This window comes from Gymnodraco acuticeps, unplaced genomic scaffold (genome assembly GCF_902827175.1).
Source record: "Gymnodraco acuticeps unplaced genomic scaffold, fGymAcu1.1, whole genome shotgun sequence".
Lineage (NCBI taxonomy): Eukaryota > Metazoa > Chordata > Actinopteri > Perciformes > Bathydraconidae > Gymnodraco > Gymnodraco acuticeps.
In genome coordinates, this window is record NW_022990271.1 from 678,026 (window position 1) to 705,327 (window position 27,302).

At 42.9% G+C, this 27,302-nt stretch overlaps 2 protein-coding genes across 7 annotated transcripts in view; one reads left to right on the forward strand and one right to left on the reverse strand.

Annotated features, from left to right (window-relative positions):
• Nucleotides 1–23,720, forward strand: part of nav2a (neuron navigator 2a) — a 218,394-nt gene extending 194,674 nt beyond the window's left edge. For 3 of the 6 annotated variants that reach the window (XM_034221341.1, XM_034221339.1, XM_034221342.1), the window contains 23 exons: nucleotides 118–162; nucleotides 717–877; nucleotides 1,390–1,572; nucleotides 4,567–4,619; nucleotides 7,207–7,230; nucleotides 7,629–7,703; nucleotides 9,710–9,793; nucleotides 9,905–10,028; nucleotides 11,790–11,965; nucleotides 15,284–15,292; nucleotides 16,034–16,206; nucleotides 16,333–16,486; nucleotides 17,069–17,255; nucleotides 17,502–17,587; nucleotides 17,677–17,772; nucleotides 17,980–18,157; nucleotides 18,347–18,582; nucleotides 18,729–18,880; nucleotides 19,307–19,378; nucleotides 19,493–19,689; nucleotides 19,785–19,903; nucleotides 20,684–20,884; nucleotides 21,059–23,720. In XM_034221341.1, the coding sequence (XP_034077232.1) occupies nucleotides 118–162; nucleotides 717–877; nucleotides 1,390–1,572; nucleotides 4,567–4,619; nucleotides 7,207–7,230; nucleotides 7,629–7,703; nucleotides 9,710–9,793; nucleotides 9,905–10,028; nucleotides 11,790–11,965; nucleotides 15,284–15,292; nucleotides 16,034–16,206; nucleotides 16,333–16,486; nucleotides 17,069–17,255; nucleotides 17,502–17,587; nucleotides 17,677–17,772; nucleotides 17,980–18,157; nucleotides 18,347–18,582; nucleotides 18,729–18,880; nucleotides 19,307–19,378; nucleotides 19,493–19,689; nucleotides 19,785–19,903; nucleotides 20,684–20,884; nucleotides 21,059–21,184 (2,911 nt within the window). In that variant the 3' untranslated portion in view covers nucleotides 21,185–23,720. The remainder of the gene's footprint in view (nucleotides 1–117; nucleotides 163–716; nucleotides 878–1,389; nucleotides 1,573–4,566; nucleotides 4,620–7,206; nucleotides 7,231–7,628; nucleotides 7,704–9,709; nucleotides 9,794–9,904; nucleotides 10,029–11,789; nucleotides 11,966–15,283; nucleotides 15,293–16,033; nucleotides 16,207–16,332; nucleotides 16,487–17,068; nucleotides 17,256–17,501; nucleotides 17,588–17,676; nucleotides 17,773–17,979; nucleotides 18,158–18,346; nucleotides 18,583–18,728; nucleotides 18,881–19,306; nucleotides 19,379–19,492; nucleotides 19,690–19,784; nucleotides 19,904–20,683; nucleotides 20,885–21,058) is intronic. The other 3 variants (XM_034221340.1, XM_034221344.1, XM_034221343.1) reach the window with 1 other exon arrangement.
• Nucleotides 23,721–23,764: 44 nt separating this feature from the next.
• On the reverse strand, nucleotides 23,765–26,894 carry dbx1a (developing brain homeobox 1a). The gene is made up of 4 exons (XM_034221345.1): nucleotides 26,461–26,894; nucleotides 26,251–26,352; nucleotides 24,579–24,781; nucleotides 23,765–24,462 (listed from the first exon to the last, which is right to left on the reverse strand). Exons 1-4 carry the CDS (start codon nucleotides 26,813–26,815, stop codon nucleotides 24,184–24,186), a joined length of 939 nt encoding a protein of 312 aa, XP_034077236.1. The 5' UTR covers nucleotides 26,816–26,894; the 3' UTR covers nucleotides 23,765–24,183.
• Nucleotides 26,895–27,302: the final 408 nt, after the last annotated feature.

Sequence of the window (27,302 nt, forward strand, 5' to 3'; positions counted from 1 at the left end):
AATGTGGATAAGAAAGATTTCCAAAAAAAATATGACTTTAGTTAGTTATTGAGAGATACAGCCACATGTTTCCTTGTCTCCTTTGCATTCCTCCTCTGAAGTGTTTCTCTCCCACAGCGGGACACACTGTGGTAGAAACACTCTGCCTAAGAAAGGACTCAGGTACTGACCTCACTTCCCGCTGGAAATGTTGTGCTGTCACACACTGGTTCACCAAATTGTCTTCTGTCTTAAGATTGTATTTTTCTGCGTATACATTCACTCTTCTGGGATTGTGCTCATGCTTTAAAAAAATGCTTTTGATGTTTTTGTTTGGCACTTGGCACATGTTGTTGTTGTGTTGTGCTTCTGTGACGAGGCATGTCACTTTGTGGTGGTACAGAGCTGTCACTGTGTTGTGTTGTAGCGAGCCTGATTTGGTGGCTCAAATATTTCTTTGGCTTCCTTTCTGCTTTTTTCCCCAGTTTGTGTTGCTCACAAATGAGAATCAATCAATGTTCCCACTGTTGTAATTCCTTGTGTCGGTGTCCTGATTCATCATGTTAGATCCCGGCTACTAATCAGTCTGTTTTAAGAGAAGAAAATCCACCTCACTGATTGCAAAAAGACTGACAAATCTGAATCATCTTGTCCTGTCAGAACACAAAAATCCACACTGCACTTGTTCTGTGTTGTGTCCTCGCTTCCACTTCAACCTTGTCTTTAACTTCCTGTAGGTATGGCCCATCCACGCAGCTGCGAAGCCACGAGGAGGCCCGTGATTGGCTGCGCTCCCACTCCACCAGCGGGCTGCAGGAATCAGTCGGCAACTCCCCGTTCTCCCCCAGCTCCAGCCTCACCTCCCCCTCCGGCACTCGCTTCAACTTCGGACAGCTCGGTACGCCACACACACTCCATCCAAACCCAGCACTCCTTGTGTTTTCACTTCGATCACACAAAGTTCACTTCTTCTCCGTTAGCAGAGAAAATGTAAAGCTAGGAAACAATTTCTAAACTCAGTGTTTATTCAAACTGCATTGCCATCAAGAGGTTGACAATTAGCAGGTGGCATTTTTTTTACAGCTTGGCTTATCATTATATGGAATATTATCAGTAGATCCACAGAAAATTGATCGATTAATGACATAAGACATTAATAAAGCAAACATTCTCTCGATTTAGCATCTTTAAATGTGAGGGTTTTTGTTTTGTTTCTGTTTCATACTGCCTTAAACTGAATATCTTTTGGCTTTGGTCAGACAAAATCAGGAGTTTCCAAGATGTTACCTTGGAATATTGGAAATTCCGTTTTTCACACACTTCTGACATTTTATAGAATAATCAACAAGTAAAATGTGTAAATATTGAAAAAAATAAACATATAAATAATTTCACATTTCATTCTCACAGCATCCAGCCCCACCTCAGCAGCTCAGATAAACCTCGCCAGTCTGCGCAACAACAGCCTGACCAATCATGAAGTCTCCTTTGACCCCAGCAGCGATAACCGCCTGAGGAACTCGTGCATGTCTCTTGACGAGAAGACGCGTACCATGAGCAGATCGGGCTCCTTCAGGGACGGCTTCGAGGAAGGTAAGAGGAGACGAGCAAAGGATGGATTAATATAAGACAAGTGAATTGAATATTCACTGACTCTGAGTCCTGGACCTGGCCCTCAGATTCTTGATGTAAATCGTGATTACAGTGTAATTATTTACCAATACCTGCATACCCCTGTCTCTCTATGACTCTGAAGCCTCCCCTGCTTTATTCCACATCCCTGTGCCAAAATAATACTTATTCCATTTGTTTGGAGAACATTAGGACGGATTACAACCGCTCCTAATCCCTTTAGAAATCCATAATCAGCTTTGCTGCTGCTTTGTTTTAGTAAGCTTGGTTATTGCGAAAAGTACCCTGCCGTGGTTTTCTCAGAAGCAGGCAGACTCCCCGCTCAGGAGAGGGTGCTCCGCTGCCGTCTGCTCAATCCTCTGGCCTATAGAAACACAGCACTGTTGCACACTATGATTAGGTGTGGGGGGGGGGGTAAGTTGTATTATTGTGTACAAACAACATATTGTCAATAGAAGAATACAGCCTGACACCCTAAATAATGTTAAACAGCTGACGTTGCAGGACTTGTATTTAAATAAAATGCAATATCCACAATAAATGACAATGTATACAATTAACACCAAGTAATTTTGCACTTCGGGTTCTGAACTCAGATATGAAGTGCGTTATAAATTAAACCCATTATTATTATTATTATTATTACAAGACTTTCTTTACAATTATTGGGAAATAAATCATAATAACACAACTGTGATAAACAGGTCAATCACAAAAGTGTACTTTCTTTCAAGGTTGTCAATAGATTATTTTTGGGAAATGTAGTTAATACATAAGTGCAGTTAAACATACACAGACTAACCGAAGACGTATCGTGTCCTGCAGATTTAAGGGATATGAATAAAAACTGAGGGAAGAGCAACATTACAGACGGTCAAAGAGTTGAAGAGCAAATCCTGTGACACTGGTTTTATAAATGTGCCTCAGGAGGTCAGCTGTTTGCATGTTTTTTAAGAACATGGTAAATCCAGGGACCAACTTAAAAGCTCCCAGAATAATATTTAAACGTTTCTATATTCTCTGCATAAACTGTGGTTGACAACAAGTTTAGTTATAACCAAGAAAGGCATTCAACATCAATTATTCCTCACTGTTGAGTTTGTATGTCTAGATGTTCCTTTAAATAAAGCATTACGTGTATGGAGGGTCACTGTTTTGTGTAATCATGTATATGGGCTGTCACTCATCTATTGTACTCATCTTTAAAAGACACGCCTGAGCCTCACCTGATATTGTGAAGCTATTAGATAAAAGCACAGGTAGCAACACCTAATGTGTACATGCACAATAACACAGACACGCAGACGTATTATTACTGCGCCCCCTACAAGCATATCTAACTCTTTTTCCAGCTCCGTGACTCTGTTCCCTTTCAGAGGAGGAGGTAATTACAGGGATCACAGTGAGAGAGATGTGATGACACACAACACAACTTTCTCTCTTTGTTTAATGTGTGTTGGTCTGCAGTTTGTGTGTATATGTGTATGTTTCTAAGGGGTAGAGTTACACAACCGTTGTTAGATTGACCGGACAGAAGTCACATCATCCACCAACACTTTGTCAGGCCTGTCACTTCATCCCCTCCGCCCGCACCCTCCCACTCCCCTTTATATATGCTCACCTTCCCCTTAAGTCTGTAGAAACCATGTTTTACAATATTTACAGGGGATGTTCTTATCCCATAGAGATAGATGATCAAACTGAGATGTATGGTGTTTGTATTTAGCAATAACTTTATGTTCCTATTTCCTTACTGTGGAACAATTGTGTGCAACAAATAGTAATATTTACATAATCGCAGATGGAAACCAAATCTGTATATTTTTTTCAATAATAATAACAAATCAATTATGTACAATTGTCATGTTGCTGTTGTAACTCAACAAGTAAACATGTACCAGCACAACCTGGAAATCAGAACAATTTAGAGATCAAATGTTTGTCAGAAAAAAGCAAGACTAGGACATTTCCACAAATAATAAAACAATTACCCTATAATTCCAAAAAGCACCAAAGCATGTTTGATGAAAACATGACTGGCAAACGTGTTTGTACCAGTTTGATGATAACATCTCACAAGATCCCAGAAAAACATTTTTGCAATACAATACCATAATGAGTATTGTCCAAACTACCCAGGAAGAAATGTGAGTCACTTTAAAAAAACAGCATATTATTTTCTGAAATCTTTAGGATCTTTTTGTTGACAAAAACCTCTTGACATGTATTTGACCAACAATCTAAAACCCAATAACATTCAGTTTACTGTCATATATAACAAAGAAGAGCAGCTATCCTCATGTCATAGAAACATGGCCAAGGAAATGCCATTGGAAACAAATGAAATAAGAAGAAACATTCATCATTTTCAGAATACTTTTCCTTTATTTTCTGTCAAAAGTCTCAAACAATCGTTGAGTAAAGTTAAAACCAGAGAGAAGTGAACCTAAATAAATATTCCCCTTTTCATGTGGCTCCCAGCACACAGCTGTCTAGACCAATGTTAAGATAAAAGTGAGCAAACCAATGTGTGAGGTGAATGAATGAATACATCGGCTGGGATCAGCCCGGACTCTCCGTGTGGTTGGTGACATCACGCCGCTGCTGATCCTTTCTGATCTGCTCCCAGGCAGGAAACAGTGCTGCGCTGTGTCCCGGCCTCTGATGTGTGATTAGTGAATGAGTCATTAACAGAGTAATGCTCAGGCTGTCGTTAGCTGTGCCACAGTCCGACTGTAACGTGTGGGGCTTTTATCTTTATGAGCGCAGAGCTGCAGTCATTACGTTCAGAAAGGAGGTGGGAAGTGGAAACACTGAGAGGATATGTGTTGGCTGGGAAGGATTGGAGCGGAGTGGGTGGTTTGTGTGGGGGGGGTTGATGATAATCATGGTGCTGTTGTGTGTATAGATGTACTTTCTAATCCCCACTTTTGCTTGTGGTTTTTGTCTCTATAGTTCATGGATCATCCCTGTCTCTGGTCTCCAGCACTTCCTCCATTTACTCTACAGTGAGTACACAACAGGTCCATTTTAAGTTAATCAGTCTTGTGTGAATTATTTTTGAATCCTTGTGCAATGTATACCTTCAATGCTGATCATGTTTAGAAGTTTTTATTTTAGATAACATTACTTTTTGGGTAGTGTTTGTCCCATAGTGAGGTCTGCTAAGTTTATTTTTCCACTTTAAATATCCCGCTCCGGAAATGTTAAAGTCACAACCCTTCAATACCGCATTTGGAGGGTTCCATTGTGTTTGTTTCTCAGGGCACTTCCCATCTGACCACAAGGTCCCCGGTTCAATTCCGAGCAAAATCTTTGCTTCATATCATGCCCTAGTTCTCAACATCTAACAATCTCCTTCTTTAGCAAAAACTGTTATTGTCAAATAGCACTGAAAAAGGCAAACAAGAGAGAAATAAAAATAAACACAGATCTGTAAAATGATTGAACCGCCTTGTTTGAGAAAGCAAAGCAAAATCACATCGCTTCTGATGTCCCCACAGTTCATGAAGAGTCCAGTGCAACCTGTTTCTGTGTTTGCCTATGGAATTATGAAATATTGAGTATTTGAGCTGGCAAGTAAGCTGTTACACATTTACACTCTAATCCAACCAGATATCTGACTCAAACACTTGGGACAGCCCACATGTACACACAGTAGCTAATCAGAGCCCGGTGTTAACAGCATAGGCCCCCCCCCCCCTTCTGTGGGCCGGGCTACTCACCTCGGCAGGTGTAGCAGAAACACTCTCAGACTTTGAATCTCTCCCCGGGACTGGCTGCTCCTTTGAGCCAGAGAGTCACATTTTTTAAGTAAGAAGGGGGGGAGAGGGTGGACGCAAATATGATGGCGACGTTATCCCTGACGGGCACCGTCACGCCCTGGCAACTAACGGTAGGAAGGAGGGCGATTTTAGAATACCTCATTCTGATATTTATTTTTGCTCTGTTGGAGTAAGAAACGGCTGTAGTGAAAACATTAAATTACATGGAAGATATAATCCCATGTTTCTGTTTCTTTATCCATAAACTAAGGTAAAAGGTGTGACTGAGGCTGTGGATTCATGTGCTTTAAAAACCCTTATATCTTAAAAGCCAATCTAATTATTTAATTTGTTTTGATTTTTTTACTTTACCTCTAATTCCTCTGTTTGTTTTCTTTGTAAATCCCATGTGTTCTTCATGTTGATAACTCACTGGATTGTTTTGTATTTGTAAAGTCCGGTCCAGGCTTTTGCATCAGAGTGAGATCTCTGTGTTATGTCTGCGTTTCCAAGACAGACAGGCTGCTCTGTGTATCTAGGATCAACTTGTCCTGTGTGTGTGATTGACAGCTCTGTTTGGGTGTGCAGTACTACGCCATGTATTTTACACACAGCAATCCATGCACAGACACATCAGGCTGATTAAACCTGTTTACGTGGTTGGTGGAGCCACAGGTAAAATCATTTATCATCAGATGAGCTGCTTCATTGCATCTTTCACAGTCGCTCCATTCAGCGCTTCCACAAGCCTTAAAATGGTGATTATAGATTCAGCTAAAAACGTTTTATTAACTGGTTATTTTATTGTGACACAAATGTCAAGGGACCTTTCTACAGAATGCATTAAGTGGACAAATATAGTGGGATACATGTGCCCCATATGTTGTGATGCAAATGCAGGATTTTTAAAATCCTTAAGAAAACTCCTTTATCATTTAGTTTAGCAAAATCTTAACACTTGACACATTTCTCCAAGTTTGGTTGAAATCATTTAGACAACTTTAAGAATATATATCCTGCTAATTAACAAACAAACAGTACCAATGTCTTTGGTGTTATGCAGACAATCATTGACACAAACACTGGATGGCACCACAGTAAGACATTTTAAAATAGCAACATTAAAAGCGTTAAACTGACATATAACGTGAGCTCCAAATAAACTGATTTGTGTGTTTAAATGAAACCAACAAACTGACCACACACTATAAAGAAAAGCTGTAAAAACACCTCCAGTTAGATTACGAGAAAAACACTTCCAGATGGCGTTTTAGCGCCCGTTGCAGCTTGTTTATATGTAAATGTGGGTGTTGTATGTTTCTCTGTTTTCATCAGCAGGGTGTGTTGTGTTCGTGTGAGCGTTTGTTTTGCCTGCTCTCACTCCGTATGCGTTTGGCTACCTGTTTTTCTTTCTATTGTTCTGCGTGCAGCGTATGCAGACAATGGGATTCTCTCTCACAAACTCACACACACACACACACACACACACACACACACACACACACACACACACACACACACACACACACACACACACACACACACACACACCCACACACACACACACACACACACACACACACACACACATGAGTGAAATGCCTTCAGGAGGATATCTCTGCTTTCCAGACACATTACACCAGACAATCTCCTCCACGGTTTATACAGCTGGTCTCCATGTAGCTAATAAATCACAGAGGAGTCAGGACATGTGCGCGGTGCGGTCTGACCTGCGGCAGCTTCAACTGCTCTTCCTTTTCATTAAAGCATGTCACAATTCCATCAGTACCTCCTCTAATGATTTTCTTTCTTCTGATGTTTGTTTTTACAGAATGAGGAGAAGTCTCAGTCGGAGGTAAGCTTCAGCCCGCCCCCCTCACTTCTATCGCATGTTTCCTCAGCTCTTTCATTTTCTATGTGCAGTGGCAGGACTTGTTGGAACATGGGGGCGTCTTCACATGTGTATCTAGTTACACGTGTAACTGTATTGTGACTGACCCTGGAACAGGCTCTTGTTCCTACACCTGTATGTGCTCCTGCATTCATCTACGATCCTTTATGTTTCATCTCTTAACCTGAACATAATCAGAGATTCAATCTTGGAGCCTCCCTCATTTGTTGCCACAGTTTTTTCTTTCATTGTGTGTCTGGATGCATGTGTATGTGTGCATTTGGCGTTGCATGTTCTTATGGAACAGGTATGGATGCTTTTGTCTCGTGTTTTTTGAAGTCTTGCTTGTTTTGTGTTCTCAGATCCGCAAATTGCGTCGGGAGCTGGACGCCTCCCAGGATAAGGTTTCCGCCCTGACGACGCAGCTCAGCGCCAACGTGAGTGACACACACACACACACACACACACAGACACTCCTAAAAAAGTTAAATGAACATTGGTTCCTTCCAGTGTTTACCGTGCAATTAATTTAATCAACCAAATATACAAAAGCTGTGAAATTTGCCCAAAATATGTGGTTTTATATTATTTGATATCACTTTATCGTTGAGGTTTATATTACATTTTAAATAATTGTGTCGATCAAAATTGTCATAAAAGTTGTCATACAAGGTTGCCTTTTTATGAAGCTATGAAATACAAAATGAAAAAAAATGATCATTAAAATAATGCTCTGTTTTTATCTATGAAAAGGAATCTGTTAGAAGTATACATTTCAACGTTATGTCGCAAATGAAAATGATATTATTTATTTATTTTAATAATTTCAGAAAATATGAAGCAGGCTGAAAAAACAACCTGTGAATGGTGACACTCTATCTCTCTCCAGCACCCAAACAATTCCCAAACACAGCCGAGCACTTTACTCCCAGAAGCTGTACTTTCACATCTGGCAGAACCATCAGAACATCTCTTAAAGCGTCTCCAGACACGATCCCTCCTGCCACCCTACCTTCTGTGTTGCACAAGTCTCACCACGCTCTGCTTGTAATCTCCACCTGAGCACGCTGGTGGTTAAACCGTGGATTAGAGATATGGAGGGAAGGTGTTAGATTACAGTCGAGTCAAGTCTCAGCACACTGCGGAGGGACAGTGGCAGATGCTGACAGAAGATTTACAGCTAACGACGCCTGGATACATGAAGGCGTGGTGTTGAAAGAAAAACACAGACAGAAGGGTTAGCAGTGGGGGGTCATGAGATGCGAGGGAGGAGCTTTATCTGTTCAAATATTTGATTACACGCGGGCCTCAGACGGATGATGAATGATCTGAACACGCCTCAAAGCCCCGAGGCCCTGAATCTAAGAGCATCCTCTGCAGCAAGAAGTCTTTAAACACACATCAGTCAATACTCTACTCACACACTCTCTGCAGGCAGCAGCTCATCGTTCATATTCCTCTAAAGCCTATTACAATATACTAATGGATGAACTCATTCACCCCTATGTTCCGTGTTTGTTTTTAACAACCAAAGCAATGTAGCACGCAAAATAATGTATTATTAGTGTGAGAGTAATTATTTATCATGTACATTCCCTTTGAATCTGCTTGTTTGTACTCACCACAAAGTCTTTCAGTTTTTTTTGTATGGTTTTGTCACGAAGGCAATTCATTCTAACACTACCTGCACACTATGTGAGCCAGAAATATGCCAAATCAAGTTAGGGCAGATAATGAAACTGTAGTGAATAGTGGTTTACCAAAAGATGACTATGTCATCATGAGCATGAATGAATAGGTCTCTCTCCAATGACTGATTATGGTTAAGATGATGTCAGGGTTGGTAGTGTGGGAAACTGTCCAAAGCGGTCCCACAGGGGATAATCATTTATCATAGGGGGCTATTATTTTTTCACAACTATTTGTAAATGGTTATGTTTTCATTTAGTTTAAACTGACGTCATATTTGGGGTTTTAGCCCCAGGTTGTAGCTTTTATGTTGACAGCTCTCACTTTTTCTTCTGATGCTGTATGTCGACTGTTAAGTCAGATTTTCTGAACTCAAAGTCTCTGCTGGTTATCGCAGCTCAGTGGAGACGTCTTCTTTCCTTTCATATACCTTCATCAGACAAAGACTTTTGGAGACCAATTTGTTTTGATTGTTTTAATTCTGTCTTTTAAAGTCAGAAGTGTCAGTGTTTGTCAGCCAAATATCAGAGATAGTAATGTTATATTTGGCTGAAGTGTGCCTGACGGATTCTTTTTTGGACAGCTGATTAAGTTCTGGGATTAGAGGAATTGTGTTTTTGAATAAACCGTATGCTGTTGTATATATTCGAGTTGGGAATTCTATATTATTGAACATTGAGTGTTGGGTACATGTGAGCTTTTCACGAATGTCAAACATTAACCTGGTTTATATTTGGTTTTGTTCCTCCTGCAGGCTCACCTGGTGGCAGCGTTTGAACAGAGTCTTGGGAATATGACCATCAGACTGAAGAGTCTCACCTTAACAGCAGAGCAGAAGGTAAACACAGCTCCTCTTCTTTCATAACAGACTGGGCTTTACACTTATCATGGTGCACATTTAAAGTCACGGAGATGTTGCTTTCATCCTCTTGCTATCTCCTCTGCATAGGACTCTGAGCTGAACGAGTTGAAGAAGACCATCGAGCTGCTGAAGAAACAGAATGCTGTGGCTCAGGCCGCCATCAACGGAGTCATCAACACACCTGAACTCACACACAGAGGGGACAGGACAGGTACGGAGACACTGCGCCAAAAAGGGATCTTATTTTAGACATTGTTTATGGAAATGTGAAGACATTTATATTTGATGTTTTCTTTATTATATTACTCTTCAGAATGTGCTCAAAATATCCTTGTGCACTTTTGTGACAGGTCTATGAGAAAGGCCATTATAGGCAGGGGTGCACATCACTTTTTGAGTGAGTAACTCAGAGTACCAGGAGACAGCGTTTGGTACTCACCCCACACGAAGCGTGGTCCTCCTCAGTGTCTCCTTCACTGTCCTCTATTTACACTTCTTGCATGCTAGATGATGAAGATGATGAAGATGCACCTCCCTGTCTCTTTTTAAGCCTCCGATCTGCTTTTTCCAAAACTGTGAAGTCCTAGCATTTCCTGAGGCCAAGTTAAAGGATCAAATACTAAGAAATTATCACATGACTTGAAGTCATATCTGATTTCAGATGTGGGAAGTTACGAAGTACACTTCTTCAAGTACTCTACTTAAGTACAATTTTGAGATATTTGTACTTTACTTGACTTTGATCTAATTTGTAAAAGTAGCTGCACCTTTACCAGCTTTGAGAACACTTTAATGATCAATCATTACAAAACATATCATATATATTATTCTGAAATGGACCAATCTGCACAATGACTACTTTTACTTTTGGTACTTTAACTATATTTTGATGATAATACTTTTCTAATTTGACTTGAGTAATATTTTGAATTATTGTAAATAAAACTGCAGCAGCTTGACCACAGAGCGTGAACGTTGTGATCAGCTGATTTTGCGCAGTTATCCAGTGTATGCGCGGGGCACAGAGTGTGCTCAGGGGAGTCTCCCACTGCAGCCAGTTGGAGGAGTTTTGGCACAATTCTGTTGTTCATACCGACGTTAACCCTGCCTGTGCACACGGCGACCAACTCTGTTGTCCGGTGATCTAAGCCTCTGCCTCCTGTAAGCTTCACAGGTCCGTGGGTTATGTCCTGCGCGGCTCGGCCAGCTCCAGTTCAGTCAGTCATAGAAAGTCCGAAGAGTTTTTGCAGGGAGCGAAACGGCAACGTAGCTGCTTAATGTCTTTGTTTTTTTTACATGTCTCGTAGTTTACTCCATTGACTGTTGACAAGAAACACGTGTAGACGAAATATGTGTTTTGTTTAGATGTTTTGAGGTACGCAAAGGCGCGTAGTGACACAAGTGACGTTACGCAATTCAGATGTTTGCCGCGCATGTGTACCTGCGTACCAGTTATGTGCACCCCTGGTTATAGGGAACATTTCACAAAGAATATCCCACATTCTCTCTGAACCAAAAGCAGCAGCAGCAACAACAACAATATTGTATTGCTAAACAGACATTTTAATAAGATAAGATAATAGGCCTACTTTATTTATCCCGAAGGAAATTGTTGTGCCAGAGTTACACAAATTCAATCAACACAGCAGCATAATAATAAAGCTGTACACTAAGATTGCAGTAAAAAGAGCAATTCAATATCTACAGGAAACATGAAACATAGATGGTCACATACTTAATGTAAATGTGTCAAGGTTCCCAATTCATCAATAACTTGCTGTAGTTTTGAGCTTAAGACAGTGTTTATATGTTCCCCTGCAGGAGAAAGGCACACAGCCTGTTTTCTGTAGTCCAAGAAAACCTCATATCAGAAGGGGACAACTCTGACTAGTTGATATTTGAAAGTTAATCAAATACATTTTTCATTTCCTAATATTTGACAAACACACATCCCCCCCCTGTGCCTCCTCAGCGGGCGGTACCGGCGGCTCCCCCCAGCAGCATCAGCAGCAGCAGCCGGACCTCCGCATCAGGAGGCAGCACTCCTCGGACAGCGTCAGCAGCGTAGCCAGCGCCACCAGCCACTCCAGCGTGGGCTCCAACCTGGACACAGACGCAATAAACAAGAAGAAGAACAAGAAGAACTGGGTAAGATGCTGGGAATAAAAAAAACGTCACCTTAAAAATCGAATAGCTTTCTGTGTGTGATTAGCTACTAATAAGCAACCTGCTGGACTCACGGTGGTTTTGTCTCTTTGTGTAATTTGATGTGTGTCTGTGCCACTTGTTCTCACATTTATCCATCTATCTATTTAGGGAGCTTTCTCTGGGGATAAGGTGAATACACTACGGATTTAAATACAGTCCTGTTGAATAAAATGTAGTGATTGATCTGGTGATTTGCAGGTCAAAAAACATCATTTACAATTGACTAAATGTAGTTGTAATACTGTCCTCTAGACCTGCAAATGACCAAATCAATGTTTACTGGCTAGTATCTAGGGTTGCCAACCGTCCCGTATTAGCCGGGACGCCCCGTATTTGAGCCAAAAGGGGCGTGTCCCGTACGGGACTTTGTTTGTCCCGGACTCCGGTGTAAAGGGAAACGTAAAAAATATTTTTCTGTTTGCGCGCAATGCAGTGTGTCTGGCTGCGTGCCTGTGTGTTTGTGTGCTGTATGCGAAGGGCACTAGGACCGCTCAGTTGACAGGGCAGGCACAATGCTTGCACGTGTTGTAGGAGTTTTGAGGTTTTTACAACCCCACTCTGCTCCGCGTGTCGTTTTGACGAGTCCTGCTTAAAATCATAACAGGAAGGAAATCAGAGAACACCCAGATACCAGTTGAAACAATAATCTGTTTTAATTATCAAAGGTAATAATTTAATGCAATATAATACATTACAATACAATATAATATACTACAATTATATTGTAATGTAAGGATATGCCGGCCCACTCCTGCCCTGGTTCGCGTGCTGCGGAGATCCTTTCGGTCCTTGACAGCATGGGAAGACAGGCCGAACTCCAGGGCTCAACAGGAGATATACCATAATAAGAAGGAGGGGTTAGGTCAGCTGGTCATCTTTTCAGGTCATCTCATTGGGAGACGCAAAATATGCTGTATCACAGTGACTCAGCGCTAGCCAGCAGAAAACCAAACAGGCTCACTTTGCAACAAAACACATCTTATCACCTAAGTCATGTGTTTCTTTATGAAAGCCATACTTGTTGGAAATGTAACAGTCATCATCTCATGGCATCCTCAGGACCAGCTCACCAACAACGCCTAACTGTCTCCATAGCCCCAGGCCATCTCTGAACTTCCATTCACCCATAATCAGCTCACCCAGAATGAGAAGGACCATTGTCTCTCTAATTGTGTGTGACTCAATTCTCCTGCTCCTTTAGGAGTTCTGAAATGAACGCACATACATTTCTCTCACAAAGATAACACAAAGATTTCATCCCTCATATCTCCAACTTCTGGTTACACAGACTGCTTATTAATTAAACCCACACATATACTATTCAAGACATGTAGACTTCCCTGAAACATGACATGCTAGAGATCTTAAGCAGAATATACTCTCATCCACCTAGCCCCCCTGTCCTGCATACCTACACCTCCCCCACAGAGCAATAAAACCCTGTTTACTCCAACCAGCCCAGAATGTTTATAGCCATTTTTAGTCCTTACATTTATGAAAGGATAAAACAGAGAAATCAATATAAAACACAAACACAGGTATTGTTTGAACAGTATTCACTTAACTGCTACTATTGATAACCACCAGAGAAACCCAAGGGACCTCTTTTAATATCTATCTGGAATTTGCAACAAGACTTTCTGCCATTTCAAATGTAACACACTTCTTAAATATCAGATGATAATAATCTTCAGTGTGTGTGTGAGATTTTCTCCGGTGGGCCGCGGTCGCGGCATCATTGTTTGTGTGGCATGTCAGCCTGTTCAGTCGTGTTGGAAAATGAGCGCTGCCGGTGGAGGAGGTGATAATGAAAGAGGAGAAGAGAGAGAGGATGTGGTTCTGGGCCCTGGCCCTTCTAAAAAGAAAAGACTTGTGTCTTACAACAAACAGTGGGAAGAAAAACACAGTTGGGTAAAGCCCGTGAGTGGATCTGTCTCGGGTCTTGTGTGTGTGTGTGTGTGTGTGTGTGTGGTGTGTGTGTGTGTGTGTGTGTGTGTGTTGTGTGTGTGTGGTGTGTGTGTGTGTGTGTGTGGTGTGTGTGTGTGTGTGTGTGTGTGTGTGTGTGTGTGTGGTGTGTGTGTGTGTGTGTGTGTGTGTGTGGTGTGTGCTGTGTGTGTTGTGTGTGTGTGTGTGTGTGTGTTGTGTGTGTGTGTGTGTGTGTGTGTGTGTGTGTGTGTGTGTGTGTGTGTGTGTGTGTGCTGATTGATGGGAAAATGGTTGGTTGAAGGATAACATTAAGTCTAATAATGATGTACCGTGCATGTTCACATCATGTATACTTTGCATTACTTAATACCATTTTTCAAATATTTATTTTTTAACATTTTGGACAAAATAGCCAATTGTACATCGAGGTGCCCAGATGTCCCTAGTGCCCACCTATCCGATTTGAACATGCTTATGTACAATGTGATGTAGTAGCCTAATGCAGGTGTAAGACCATTGTGTTTGTATTGTGTTATAGGTATGCATAGTTTTCTATGCATTTTGAGGGTTTTGGGGGGTTTGACCCCCAAAAACATTTTCGAACCCTAGGGGCTGGCTCCCCCAAAAGAATTAAATAACATAACCCTAACCTGACCCTAACCCTAAAACCGAAATAAAGTAACAAAAAAAAGTAACTAAATCCGCCCGAAAATCTGTGTGGTGTTTCTCCATTTCTGGAAGTTGGCAACCCTACTAGTGTCTAGCTCTAGTGTCAGCTCATTCTTGATCATACTAAATACATTTAACATACTCACAAACTTTTCCTTTTTGTTGTGGAAAGACTCTTTTGTGCACCGGAGGACAAATCAGGGATGGCGATGAAGACGTATGCCACTTTCTTTTCCCTCTCTGTCATCCCCGTAGACTGAAGCAATGTTGTGTTAACCGCCTGTGGTCTCTATCTGATCCTGATGTTGCCGTGCATTGTGGTAGCTGTTAGGAGCCGTGTAGAGTTTCCTGCTTTAGGTCACAGTGATATTAAACACCCCTCCTGTGTGTGGATGTGCCTCCAGCTGTCAGTCTGTGGAGGAGACCCCACAGGAGGCTCCATACAGGTGCAGAGTATGGTGTGGAGTGTATAGGGGCAGTGTATGTTTTAGAGTATATAATGGATCATGAAAGACCCTGTGTCACGGTGGTGGTGAAGTAGCGTCTCCGTGCAGCTGCCTACAGGTCAAATTAAAATCTCTGTCCCTCCATAACGCATTAACACACCCATATGAACACGTGCTGTTTTGTCTCTGTCTTCCTTTGCTTCGCTTCATGTGGCAGGTCTATGAGGTAAGAATGGTACGCTGTGTGAAATCTGAGCTGCGTAACCCCCGCACTCTCTCTAGGTTACTAACCTCTTTTCCTGTTTCCTCCTGTCCTCTGCTGCCAACGTAGTGCCTGTCCTCTCCTCCCCAACACTGCTCCTCCCTGAAAACTGCTCTTATGAAACTTGAGCCAGCTTTTGAAAGGACATATTAATCAGAAAATAGTTTAACACTGCCAGAAACAGGGTTTTGATGTGACATAATGTTGAGAGCCTGTCAGTAAAGCTACAAAGATGTTTAAAGATGTCACAAAAAAATCAAAGACTTGTCCGCTTAGCACAAATTAAAAAAAGCCAGCAAATAACTAAATTAATTAATCATGCTGAACATTTTTTAAATATGTCCTTATTCTAAATTAATATTTCTTATTGACTCAGACAAAAATTCAACTTATATCCAATTTTGTATCCAGTTTATTTAACCTGGTTTTATCAGTTTCACAATATTCCAAACAATTATAGTTAAAAAGTTTTAATTGACAAAAAAAAACAATGCTCCACCTTTGCATAGAGCTGTAGCTCAAGTGATAAGACAGTCTACCCATAATTCCTTTTCTCCCTGTGACTCACTTCCTTTTTCACAGCTTTTTTCCTCCACTCTCCCCAGCACAATCCTCCTCTTCCTCACTGCAGTGTGTTTCTGGGTGTGTGTGTGTGACCCTCCCCTGCTCACTGTTTCTCTGTTCTCCTCTGTTTTCTTCCTGCAGCTTCGAAGCTCCTTCAAACAAGCGTTCAGCAAGAAGAAATCTCCCAAGTCGGCCTCTTCCCACTCCGACATCGAGGAGATGACGGACTCGTCGCTGCCCTCCTCCCCCAAGCTGCCCCGCAACGGCAGCACAGCCTCCGGCCACATGCTCAGGAACACACACTCCAACTCGCTGTATGTAGACATACTGGGCTTATACATGAAGTCATGTCCGTGAACAACTTTAAAATTCTTCTTAAATCACAATATCTCTTGACACTAAACATGGTATCCTGCGTTTGTTTATGTGTGTGTGCACAGATTGTCGGAGTGTTTGGACAGCGAGGCAGAGACGGTGATGCAGCTGCGCAGCGAGCTCAGGGAGAAGGAGATGAAGCTGACGGATATCCGCCTGGAGGCTCTCAGCTCCGCACATCAGCTGGACCAGCTCCGAGAGGCCATGAACCGCATGCAGGTCTGCACACATACAGATATAAAAACTATTAGTTAAGGAACTTCCCATTAAAGGATTAATCAGAACTGAATCACAGAGCACACAAAGTCATTGCTGAACAGTCATGTTGCAGCAATTACTATTCTTCACTTTAGAGTCTCCCTCTAAAGTATTAATGTGCAATGTAAAAGTAAAAGCTCATTTGCTTCTCTTAGTTTGCAACCCACTAAATTGTTTGTGTTTATTTTGACAGTGCCCACGGTTAGAGTTTGATTTTATTAACGTGTCATTTCCAGAAATTGGAAATAACACGTTTAACCACTAAACTGACTTAAATTAACATAAATTGGTGTTATACTAAGTTCAGAATTTATTACAATTTCCTGTGTGTGTGTGTGTGTGTGTGTGTGTGTGTGTGTGTGTGTGTGTGTGTGTGTGTGTGTGTGTGTGTGTGTGTGTGTGTGTGTGTGTGTGTGTGTGTGTGTGTGTGTGTGTGTGTGTGTGTGTGTGTGTGTGTGTGTGTGTGTGTGTGTGTGTGTGTGTGTGTGTGTGTGTGTGTGTGTGTGTGTGTGTGTGTGTGTGTGTGTGTGTGTGTGTGTGCAGCTGCAGATCGAGAAGCTGAAGGTGGAGAATGACCGTCTGAAGGTGGAGAATAAGGGCAGCAGAATGGGCTCCCAGGCCTCCATCTCTTCCTCCCCTCCCTCTCACAAACATAGCCAGGCCCAGGGAGGGGGGCCGGGCCTCCCCCAGCACAGCCTCAACCTCACCACCAGCGAGTCCACCAGCCTGGGTAACACTCCTGCTACATCAATCTGAGATACTGACGATTCCTCAAGCCCATGTCAAGGATAACACATGGGACATCAAGTCAAATTAAACTTGAATGTTTTTTGAAAATCTGTTAGTGTAGTGTCTTTTTGCAGTGACGGGATTCCGTAGATGGATAACATTTGAGTGTTTCAAATCACAGATGAACACTTGCCTTTTCCATTGAAAATGTCCCAACCTTGTCTAACTTTGCTCTGCTTCCTGTCAGACATGCTGCTGGACGACACCTGCGGAGAGGGGGGGTCGAGGAAGGAGGGGCGGCACGTGAAGATGGTGGTCAGCCTGGACGAGCAGGTGAGAAAACGACTTGTTGTTGGGTAGGATTATTATTGTACCTGAAGGATTTTTACGCATCTAAAACCAAACATGCCTTTGTATCGCAGGAGGGCCCGCTTCGCCATTTTCTGATCGGCTGCATCGGTGTGAGTGGTAAAACCAAGTGGGACGTCCTGGATGGAGTGGTCCGACGGCTTTTCAAGGTAAACATAAGGAATAACACAGGGATAAAAGCAATATCAAACCAGAGTAGACAGTGTTTGAAACACTTTTAGGTCTTTTACTTCTTGTCAGGGTTCCTGTTGAGTTGTTTAAAAGCATCTTTCTTTCTTAATTACATTCTGAAATATGTTTATGTTCAGCAAAAACATTTCAAGGTTTGTCCTCTTTGGAAACTTTTTGTCCTCCAGGAGTACATCACCCATGTGGACCCGTTGAGCCAGCTGGGCCTGAGCTCTGACAGCGTGGAGGGGTACAACATCGGAGAGATCCACCGGCCCAGCCTGGCCCGCGCTGCACACACCCCCGAGCTGCTGCCCTGCGGATACCTGGTGGGGGACAGCAACACCATCAACATCCAGCTCAGAGGTACCAGCACCTCATATAGCCCAAAATATTATTCTCTGCTTTCCCGTATGAAAACTTCTTACAGAGACATAGTTAACAAAATACTTTATTTATCCCAGGTGGGGATACACATTTGAATACAAATAAAAGACTGCAGTAAGAAGAGAAAATGAAATTGAATAAAAAATGTTTTAATATATTTTGTTGCAGGTGTGAGGAGTGAGGGTGTGGACTCGCTGGTGTTCGACACTCTGATCCCGAAGCCCATGCTGCAGCGATACGTCTCCCTGCTGAAGGAGCACCGGCGCGTCATCCTATCGGGCCCCAGCGGAACAGGGAAGACCTACCTGGCCAATCAGCTGTCTCGACACCTGCTGCTGCTGGAGGGCCGACCCCTGACCCCGCACGCTGTCGTCACTTTCAACGTGGACCACAAGTCCAGCAAGGTAAATGCACATTCAGTATTCTCTGTGCTTGCATCTTTATGGCAAATAGAGCACAGCTATGTTTTGGAGAGAGTATTTGGATTTGTCAGCCACAAAGGGTTTTGGTTTTTTCCCTGGACTCTTGTATTGAAACATCCATTCTTCAGGAGCTGCGTCAGTACCTGTCTGGTTTGGCCGAGCAGTGCAGCGGTGTGGGGGGTGCGGAAGGCCCTCTGGTGGTCATCCTGGACAACCTGCACCACGTCAGCTCACTGGGAGAGATCTTCAACGGAGTCTTCAACTGCAACTTCCAGCACTGGTCAGTTCACACACACACACACACACACACACACACACACACACACACACACACACACACACACACACACACACATACGCACACTCACACTCACATTCAGCAGCAACATTTGGATACACAACCATTAATCAACTGCTGAGAAAGGGCTGAAAAGATGCTGATCCTTAAAAAGTCCTGAACCATCCTAAATGTTGTTTTTGATATTAAAAGTAAAAATGTCTTACAATGTAGATGGGGAGGGGTTATTTTTAGATTTTATTTTACCAATAAAATCGTTTGGGTTAGTTTGTTTATTTTTTTTTTGCAGTAGTAGTATTTCTTCTCTTAAAGAGTTATTAAAAAGGTCTTAAAAGTCACTTAATTACTATTTATTTTAATGTGCATATGCAATGGACTCATGTAACCTCTGATTTTCTATCTTTTCAGCCCCTACATTATTGGCACCATGAGCCAGGCTACATCCTCCGCCCCCAACCTGCAGCTTCACCACAACTTCAGGTAAACTGATGATGATACCCGGCACCTAAAGAGCAGCTGGATATTGGACATTTTCTTAAAATACATTTCAACGTGGTGGAAACTGTCCTTCATGATACACATGTGTCTGATCAGGTGGGTGCTGTGCGCTAACCACGTGGAGCCGGTGAAAGGCTTCCTCGGCCGCTTCCTGAGGCGGAAGCTGATCGAGACGGAGATCGGCAGCCGGACGCGCAACATGGAGCTGGTGAGGATCATCGACTGGATCCCGCGGGTGTGGCACCACCTGAACCGCTTCCTAGAGACGCACAGCTCCTCTGACGTCACCATCGGTAAGAGGAAGATGCACAATTCACAGGAGAGCCTTTCAAATAATATCAATGTGTGAAAACATTAGTGTCTTAACTCTCTGCCCCGCGGCGTGCAGGACCTCGTCTCTTCCTGTCCTGTCCCATGGACGTGGAGGGATCGAGGGTTTGGTTCACTGACCTCTGGAACTACTCCATCATCCCGTACATGCTGGAGGCCGTACGAGAGGGACTGCAGGTAACACACACACACACACACACACTAATACACACAGACACACATGGAAAATTACAGAATAATTTTACAGCAAAAATAATTACTAAACAGACTTTATTTGACAACCGGCAGGCATGTCTAACGAATACAAATGAATACAATGGAAGTGTAATGAGTCTGAGATGGATACAAACGTTCAGATTTGCCCTCTCAGAGGACAGATTTATGTTCATCAAAGTTAAATGGATTTAATTTGTTCTCTTAATCTGCATGTAATTAGCATCTGATTGAATTATGCAGCAGCTAATAACCGGAGCAGAGTAGAAGGGAAGAGAGCTCAAAGGCTGAGTTCAGTAAACGCTTTCCTAACACGCTCAGATCAGAAACTGTAAAGTCGGCTGCATTTAATCTCCACCTCAAACACTTAACATTTGTATTTAGAAATAACCATTAGTTATCAGCAAGGCTAAATAAAAGTGAATGCATGGTTCTGCACTGTGAGCAAAGCAAGTTTGAAAAAGAACTAGCAGGAATCTGATACAAATCCATTTGACATTATATGACAGTTTAAGGACATACTTTACACTGTGACTATTTTATGAAATGTCTTGATGATATACTATACTGTAATTTTGTATGATATGTTACAGAAATATTTTATTTATTTTATTATATTTTATGACATACTATACCATTAATTTTTTATAATGTACTATCACCATTTTTCAATCACATACTTCACTGTGCCATCTATTATGACAGACCAGTATGTTTAATGTAACATTGCGTGTCTCTCCGTAGCTGTACGGCCGCAGGGCAGCGTGGGAGGACCCGGCTGTGTTTGTGATTGACAGCTACCCCTGGTTAGCTTCGTCCACCCCGGCTGATTGGCCCCCGCTGCTGCAGCTCCGCCCAGAGGACGTGGGCTTCGATGGATACTCTGCCCCGAGAGAAGGGGTCCGGAAGGAGCCGCCGCAGAGCGACAGCGACGCAGACCCCCTGGTGAGCAGAAACAGACATGAAGAACACACTGTGTTCTTTTTATAAATTACATAAGAAGTTACAATGTGAAACTTTACTGTTCCTGGCTCGCTACAGAGATCTAAAGCTAGCATTTGGACCTTGAATGTATTTCTTTAAGGGAACTGAGTTGTAAAGCTGTGTTTCTGTCCACAGATGAACATGCTGATGCGTCTGAAGGAGGCGGCGACGTCATCGAGCCCGCAGAGCTACGACAGCGACTCCAACAGCAACAGCCACCAGGACGACATCCTGGACACGTCGCTGGAGTCCACCTTGTGATGCAACACTGGCTTTCAGGAGGAACTTTTTTATAAGAACTGTGAAAACGTATATATCTAATTTCATGCCGCAGAAATCCAGCCACCTTAATTTGGGTGCAGGTAACCCAATTAGAAAAGAAGAGAAGAAAAAGGTTTGCATTTCAGAAAACGGGCAATGAACATTCCTGCTGCACTGCGCTGTTATTTGTATTTGTATTTGTTTCACCGCTGTGGCCCGGGGCTCCTCTGTCAGGAGCCTGAGATCTACTTCAGAAAGACAGAATAAAAAGCACACAGCCTGCCACTGTTTGTGAGGCGTCATCATCACCGTCATCAGCCATCAGGAGTCCTTTAACCCTCTCTGAGCCACAGCAGCAGGTCTTCAGGCGGAGACGCTGCCCAGCCGCAGTGCTCCTCCGCGGCCTGATGGGGGCGACACAGACCCTTGTTTCTGAGCGACCAGCTGCTGAGAACACAGAGGAGGCCCGCTGGGATGGAGGAACAGCCAGCAGCTTCCTCCTCTTCCTCTATGACTGTGTTATAGTTGGAGGATAAATCGAGGCAAAGTGAATGTTAGTCCTCACTCAGAGAGATATTTAATTACATCCTTCATTTATCACAGCCACATTTGAGTTTAAATAAATAGTAATAGCCCATTAAGATAAGATGAAAGGCTATTAGAGAACACTAATTACAGGTACATCTGAAGGTTTTTGAGTTAAATCTACAAAGGCCTGTGTGGACTTAAATTATGTGTTTTTATGATGATACAAACAACGTGACAAGGACGTTTTGCAAATACTGCTTCACCACCAGAGCGAAGAATGTGGAAACATCTTCAAAATTAAAAAGACAAGCTCAGACAATTTAATCAACAATACTCACCACAATCCTTTGGTTTGTTCGCATGTTGCAAATGTCCCCTCTGTGGGACTAGTAAAGGTATTCTAATTCTGATGTTCAGCCTGATAGCCGAGACACTGTTGTTCTACCAGAAAGCAGTGCCTTTGAAATAGTGCAGAACAACATACATATTAAATGCATCATTTTATTTGGCCTAAACACTAAAATACTACTAACTCCGACATTTAAAGTCAAGGACAAGATCTAATTTATAAATTCCCTTTACAAGACTTTCAGGAGGTAAGGGCACTAATTGGGAAAATAAAATTCACCATGGTTAGATTGACCCGTTTCGATCTGTTTTGTATCTTTCTGTGTAACTTCACAAACAATATCTCTACTATAAGTCCTTGCTTGGATCACCTTATAATCCTCTGAGATCTCCATGCACATTGGCTCAAACAGGCTGCTGTAGCACAAAGTCTCTTTTCTTGGTGCTGGACTGAATCCTAACAAACAATGCCTTACTCTTTTCTAACAGACTACGAGCATTAGCCGATCCTTTATTTGTCTAAATGGCTGTAAACTCACAGGGCTCCGAGTCGACTCTCCTCGACCTCTCATCATATCAGACACCGATGCCATGCGATTAAGGCGTGAATGAGAGGCAGTACTTTGGGTTTCAAAAGAAGTCGTATGCATGTGTGACCCAGTGCTGTGAAGCTGGTGTAAATATTTGGACCACTAGCGAGAAAGAAAAAATATATAGATGTGTTATGGTGCTCCAAATCAGAACGTGTTGCAGGTTGTTTGGGGAAGGGACGTTTAAGACCTGTTGATTTTATACCTCATCCCCATCCTTTGACTGTGCAGTCTGTTTTATGTGATTTGTGATGATAAAACTGACAAACATGTTGAACTAATTAAGTGAAAACTAGTGTATGCTGCTTTGTTTATAGTGATATAATTAATCTGAAGTATAAAGGTACTTGTGGTTGGATGGTAATGTTAAAACAGTTTGCCATGTGGCTTAGAATATAAAGAATATTGTCCTTTTTATTTGCTTTAAACCCCCCTGACTGCCTTCTGGGAAGGGCAGGCATACGATTAAATCCGGGGTCACGTCGTGTAGCGCGGCTTCCATCGCGTTCAGTGTTTTTGTCACAGATCCTATGCAACACTCATTCTGAACTCCCAATGGAAGCCCAAATCTGATGCGCTAGATCCCTACTTTTTCAGCACTGCTGAGACATACAGCATGGAACTATATTTGTGAGGATTTTTTCAGATTTGTGTCCCATGTTCTTGTGCGGGTGTGTCTGTGTAGCTTTAGACACACTCTGTTATGGTCCTTGTAAGCACAAAGAGATTCTCTGTCTGTCTTCAGTAGAGCCTGAGGAGTGTGGATGTTGTCCAAGCATTTGACCAGTCTGTCAGTTTATTACTCACAAACTCAATGAATGTTTAGCCTTCTTTGCTATGTACATTTTTTTATATGTAACATAAGTTTGTAAATAGATGATTATCTCGCAGCATTTTGATGACTTTTTTCTAGCTGATTTGTTACAGTACTTGAAAAGGAGTATTTTGTGTACAGTGTCTTTACACCAGAGCAGATAGATGCCGTTTGTCATCGCTGGTCTGTCCAGGGCTCACTGTACTAGTCTTAAGTTATTGTGATTTAATAAAAGTAATGATTATTTATGATTGAATGTTGTCAAACGGTTTTTTAATAAAAATACATACACACATAGTCTTGACTTTGAAATGTTCACAATTTTATTTGGTATTTGTACAAAACGTGTGAAATAAACATATATACAGCACATAATACAACATACTTATTAAACAAATTCATATAAATTATTAACGAAATAGCTACATTTTTAATAAACAACTCTATTCAAGGTCAAGATAAAAGGAACTCAATGTTCTTGGCATAAAATGTCCATACAAAATTGTACAAAATACTGTACAATTGAACAAAGCTGTGCAAAACAGCAAATTGTGTCTAAGAAGTGGATCCTGCACCTGAAGCAACAAACACCAGTGTTTTTTGTTTTTTTAACAATGACATTTATGGGGTCCCCTTCAAGGCCGGCAGCTTCTTACAGATGTGGTCACAGTCTCATATGAAAACAAAACAGGGGTTATATTCTCTATATTTAAAATAAATTAAGATACTGTTATTTCTTCGTCGTCTGACATTGAGAAGTCCGAGTGCTTGCTGGAAAAAGATGGAGAGGAGATGCTGGACCCTGCAATCGTTCTCTCTCTTGCAAACTCTTCTTCTTCATCTTCCTCGGCAGAGGACTTCTTGCCCACATCACTAAGGTCCGGGTGCGGGTTGGCTTTGGTGGGCAGGGTCTGCTCGCGACAGCCCCCGGAGGACAGCAGCTCTCTCTCCTTGGAGTTCCTCCATTTCATACGCCGGTTCTGGAACCAGATTTTCACCTGTGGATGAGGAGGAGATTGTGAGTTAAAGAGTTCTGCGTCAGGTGCAGTGGATCACACAACAGCGTCTTTACGTGGAAATTACGCACGAGATGTTGGACATTTGTGATGTTTACCTGTGAGTCTTTCAGGCCCAGCTTCGATGCCAGCTTCTTCCTGTCCGGCTTGCTGATGTATTTCTGTTTCTGGAACATTTTCTCCAAAGCTTTGCGCTGCACATCGGAGAAGACCGCCCTCCTCAGCATTCCCCTCCGGGGTTTACCTCTGGCGGCCAGGGGCCACGAAAAGGTCCCGGGAATGGGAATAACGGATGAAGATACTGCAATACAAACAAAGACAATAAAATATGTTAGAAAAATATATATATATTTGCAACATCTTAGAGAGAAAAAAGTTCGCAGAAAAAAGAAGAAAAAAAACACTTTTCTGCCTCAAATTACCCTTTTAAATCTAAACTCAAAATCTCAGGCATCTAAATAAAAAAAGTATGTCCCTTAAAGCTATACTTCTCAACTGGTTATTATTGGAAGTTTTTTTTTTTTTCTTTGGAACTATGCAATACGTCTCCGTTTTGAGTGAAATGGCACGAGGTGACTAATTAGCACATTGGCCGGACCCCAACCGCATTGGTATGGTAAAGAGGTAGCATATCCTTTAAGGAACCCTGTGAGGGCGGATAGAGGAGTTAATAAACCGTGAACGGTAATTGTGTAGTAATGAACTAACGCAGAAAAGACTCGGGACAGGCGGCGAAGGCCATATATTATCGCAACAAAAGGAGATTTACACTTTCAAACTAAACACAACTGCATACCAGAATACTGATGCCCGGGGGGAATGGCGGGGTTTTTTTTTCTCTTCCTTGCCTTCAAATAATTTTCATTAAATGAACACGAAAAGCTATTCAGGACGCTGGAGTTGTATTGTTGGGGCATTCAGCTGAGCCCATGAAAAGACTCCATCACCATTATGATGTGCCTGAATGAAAGCACGGACTAGCGACTTTATAGACTTTTCTAAGAGATTATTCTTTATCTCAACTCGTTGATTGGCCCGCATGGAGAATAAACGTTTAGGGCACTGAGACAGAGAGGATGGAGGTCAGTGGTAACCTATCCTATGGGCCTGCAGGGACAGACCTTCCCCGGCTGGGACATTACAGATGCAGTTAGAAACTTTACTTTAACTCCCACGGTGCGAGACACTGTTCCTGTGTGCACGCTGCTAACTGGACGTCTCCCTGACAGTATGCCCTGTGGCCGCAGCAGAATCAGGAACAACGACGCGCTATGTGGTCTTGTGAGAATATTGAACACAGTCAATAGCGCCTAATAGGGAAATTAGTGCATGACTGTTTCACGCCTTTGGCCCCCCTGGTAAAAGTCACTCTCCGGGGTGTGTGGGTGGTTCGGCCGGTGGGAGCTGACCAAATTGGTCATGGTGCTGAAGGCATTGTTGCCCGCAACAGCGGCCCGGTGGCCTCCCGGGCTCTGTGGGAAAACGCGGGGCTAGGGAAATGCCAAAACGCCCCCAATGGGAAGCAGGGGGGACTCTAACTCGCCACCCCGCCTCAAATTTAGAGCGTGACGATTTGGGATAATTGGTTAATTAGGGGGTGGGTGCAGGGTCCTGGCAGAGGCCAACGGTCCCCATTAATAAGACAGTGATTTCTTCTTCTCTGGTAAAAAAATATTTGACAGGGTGCCAGAGTGTTTTACATCTAAATGCAATTAGCTCAGACAGATTCCCGAAGGCTGAAAAGGGATGGGTCGTAAAAGTTGTGCCTACCTGGTAAATAAGGAGTCCTGAATATGGGGTGAAATGTCCCATCAAAGTAGGGGAAGGGGAAGCTCTTGGAGTGCTGGCTGTGGAATGCAGGATGTGAGGACACTGTGGAGGAACGTCACACATGTTACACAATCATTCCTGAATGACAGAAATCCATCCAAAAGTTAAACACATCAATACGAACTGAAAGCAGGAAGTCTGGGTTCTCACCTGTCTTTGGTGAAGGTGCGAGGATGGCGCTCACGCCAAACTTGAGAAAAGTTGGGTCCTTGCTACTCGACATTTTCGGCGAGCACGATTCGCGCGTCAACGCGGTCGTGGCCAATGCGCGCTCTGCATGCGCGCTGCTGAAGGACAGGGTGGTGGTGGCTGTGGGCAGGGAGGCGCACATTGACGGGACAGTCCGGTTAACGAAGGCTGTGGGGCGGCTTATCCGCAACAGGTCCTCCACTAGAAAGCTGGAGTGGGTGGGGAAGCCGGAGGGCAGCGCGTGGTGCAGCGGCAGAGCCGGCCGGTACAGACCCGGGTAGAAGGCTGGAGGCGCGAGGACGCTTGGGATCATCATGGTCCCGGTTTAAAAAATCACTGGGTGGAATCAGAGATACTCCTTAGGTCAGCTGGGAGAGAATCAGTCGTGTGAATGGCTGCTAACTCCTCTGGTTCCTCACTCTGGGGAGAGGAGTTTTATAGCCTCCCCCCCCCCCCCCCCCGGCCCTCTGCTCAGGGCTGACAGCCTCAACAATGGGGCTCAACAAAGTCCTCCACATGGGTCGCTTTCATGCCGCATCCCCCGGCCCGCTGATTGGCCCAGGGACGCAATTTATGATTGCATTAGACTTCATAAGCAAGCAACACACAAAGTCCCCCCCCCCCCACAAAAGAGGCTCAGTCATCAATTTTGCATGTTGACCACTTTCCTTTCAATTTGTTTTGTTTGGCAGAGGCAAGCTGCCTAATTAAAGAGCAATCTTTACAGATCCAGTCATTATATGGGGACTTTTAATGAGTATAAAGAGGATACTTTATTATTGTCCATTCAGGCTCTCTTTCTG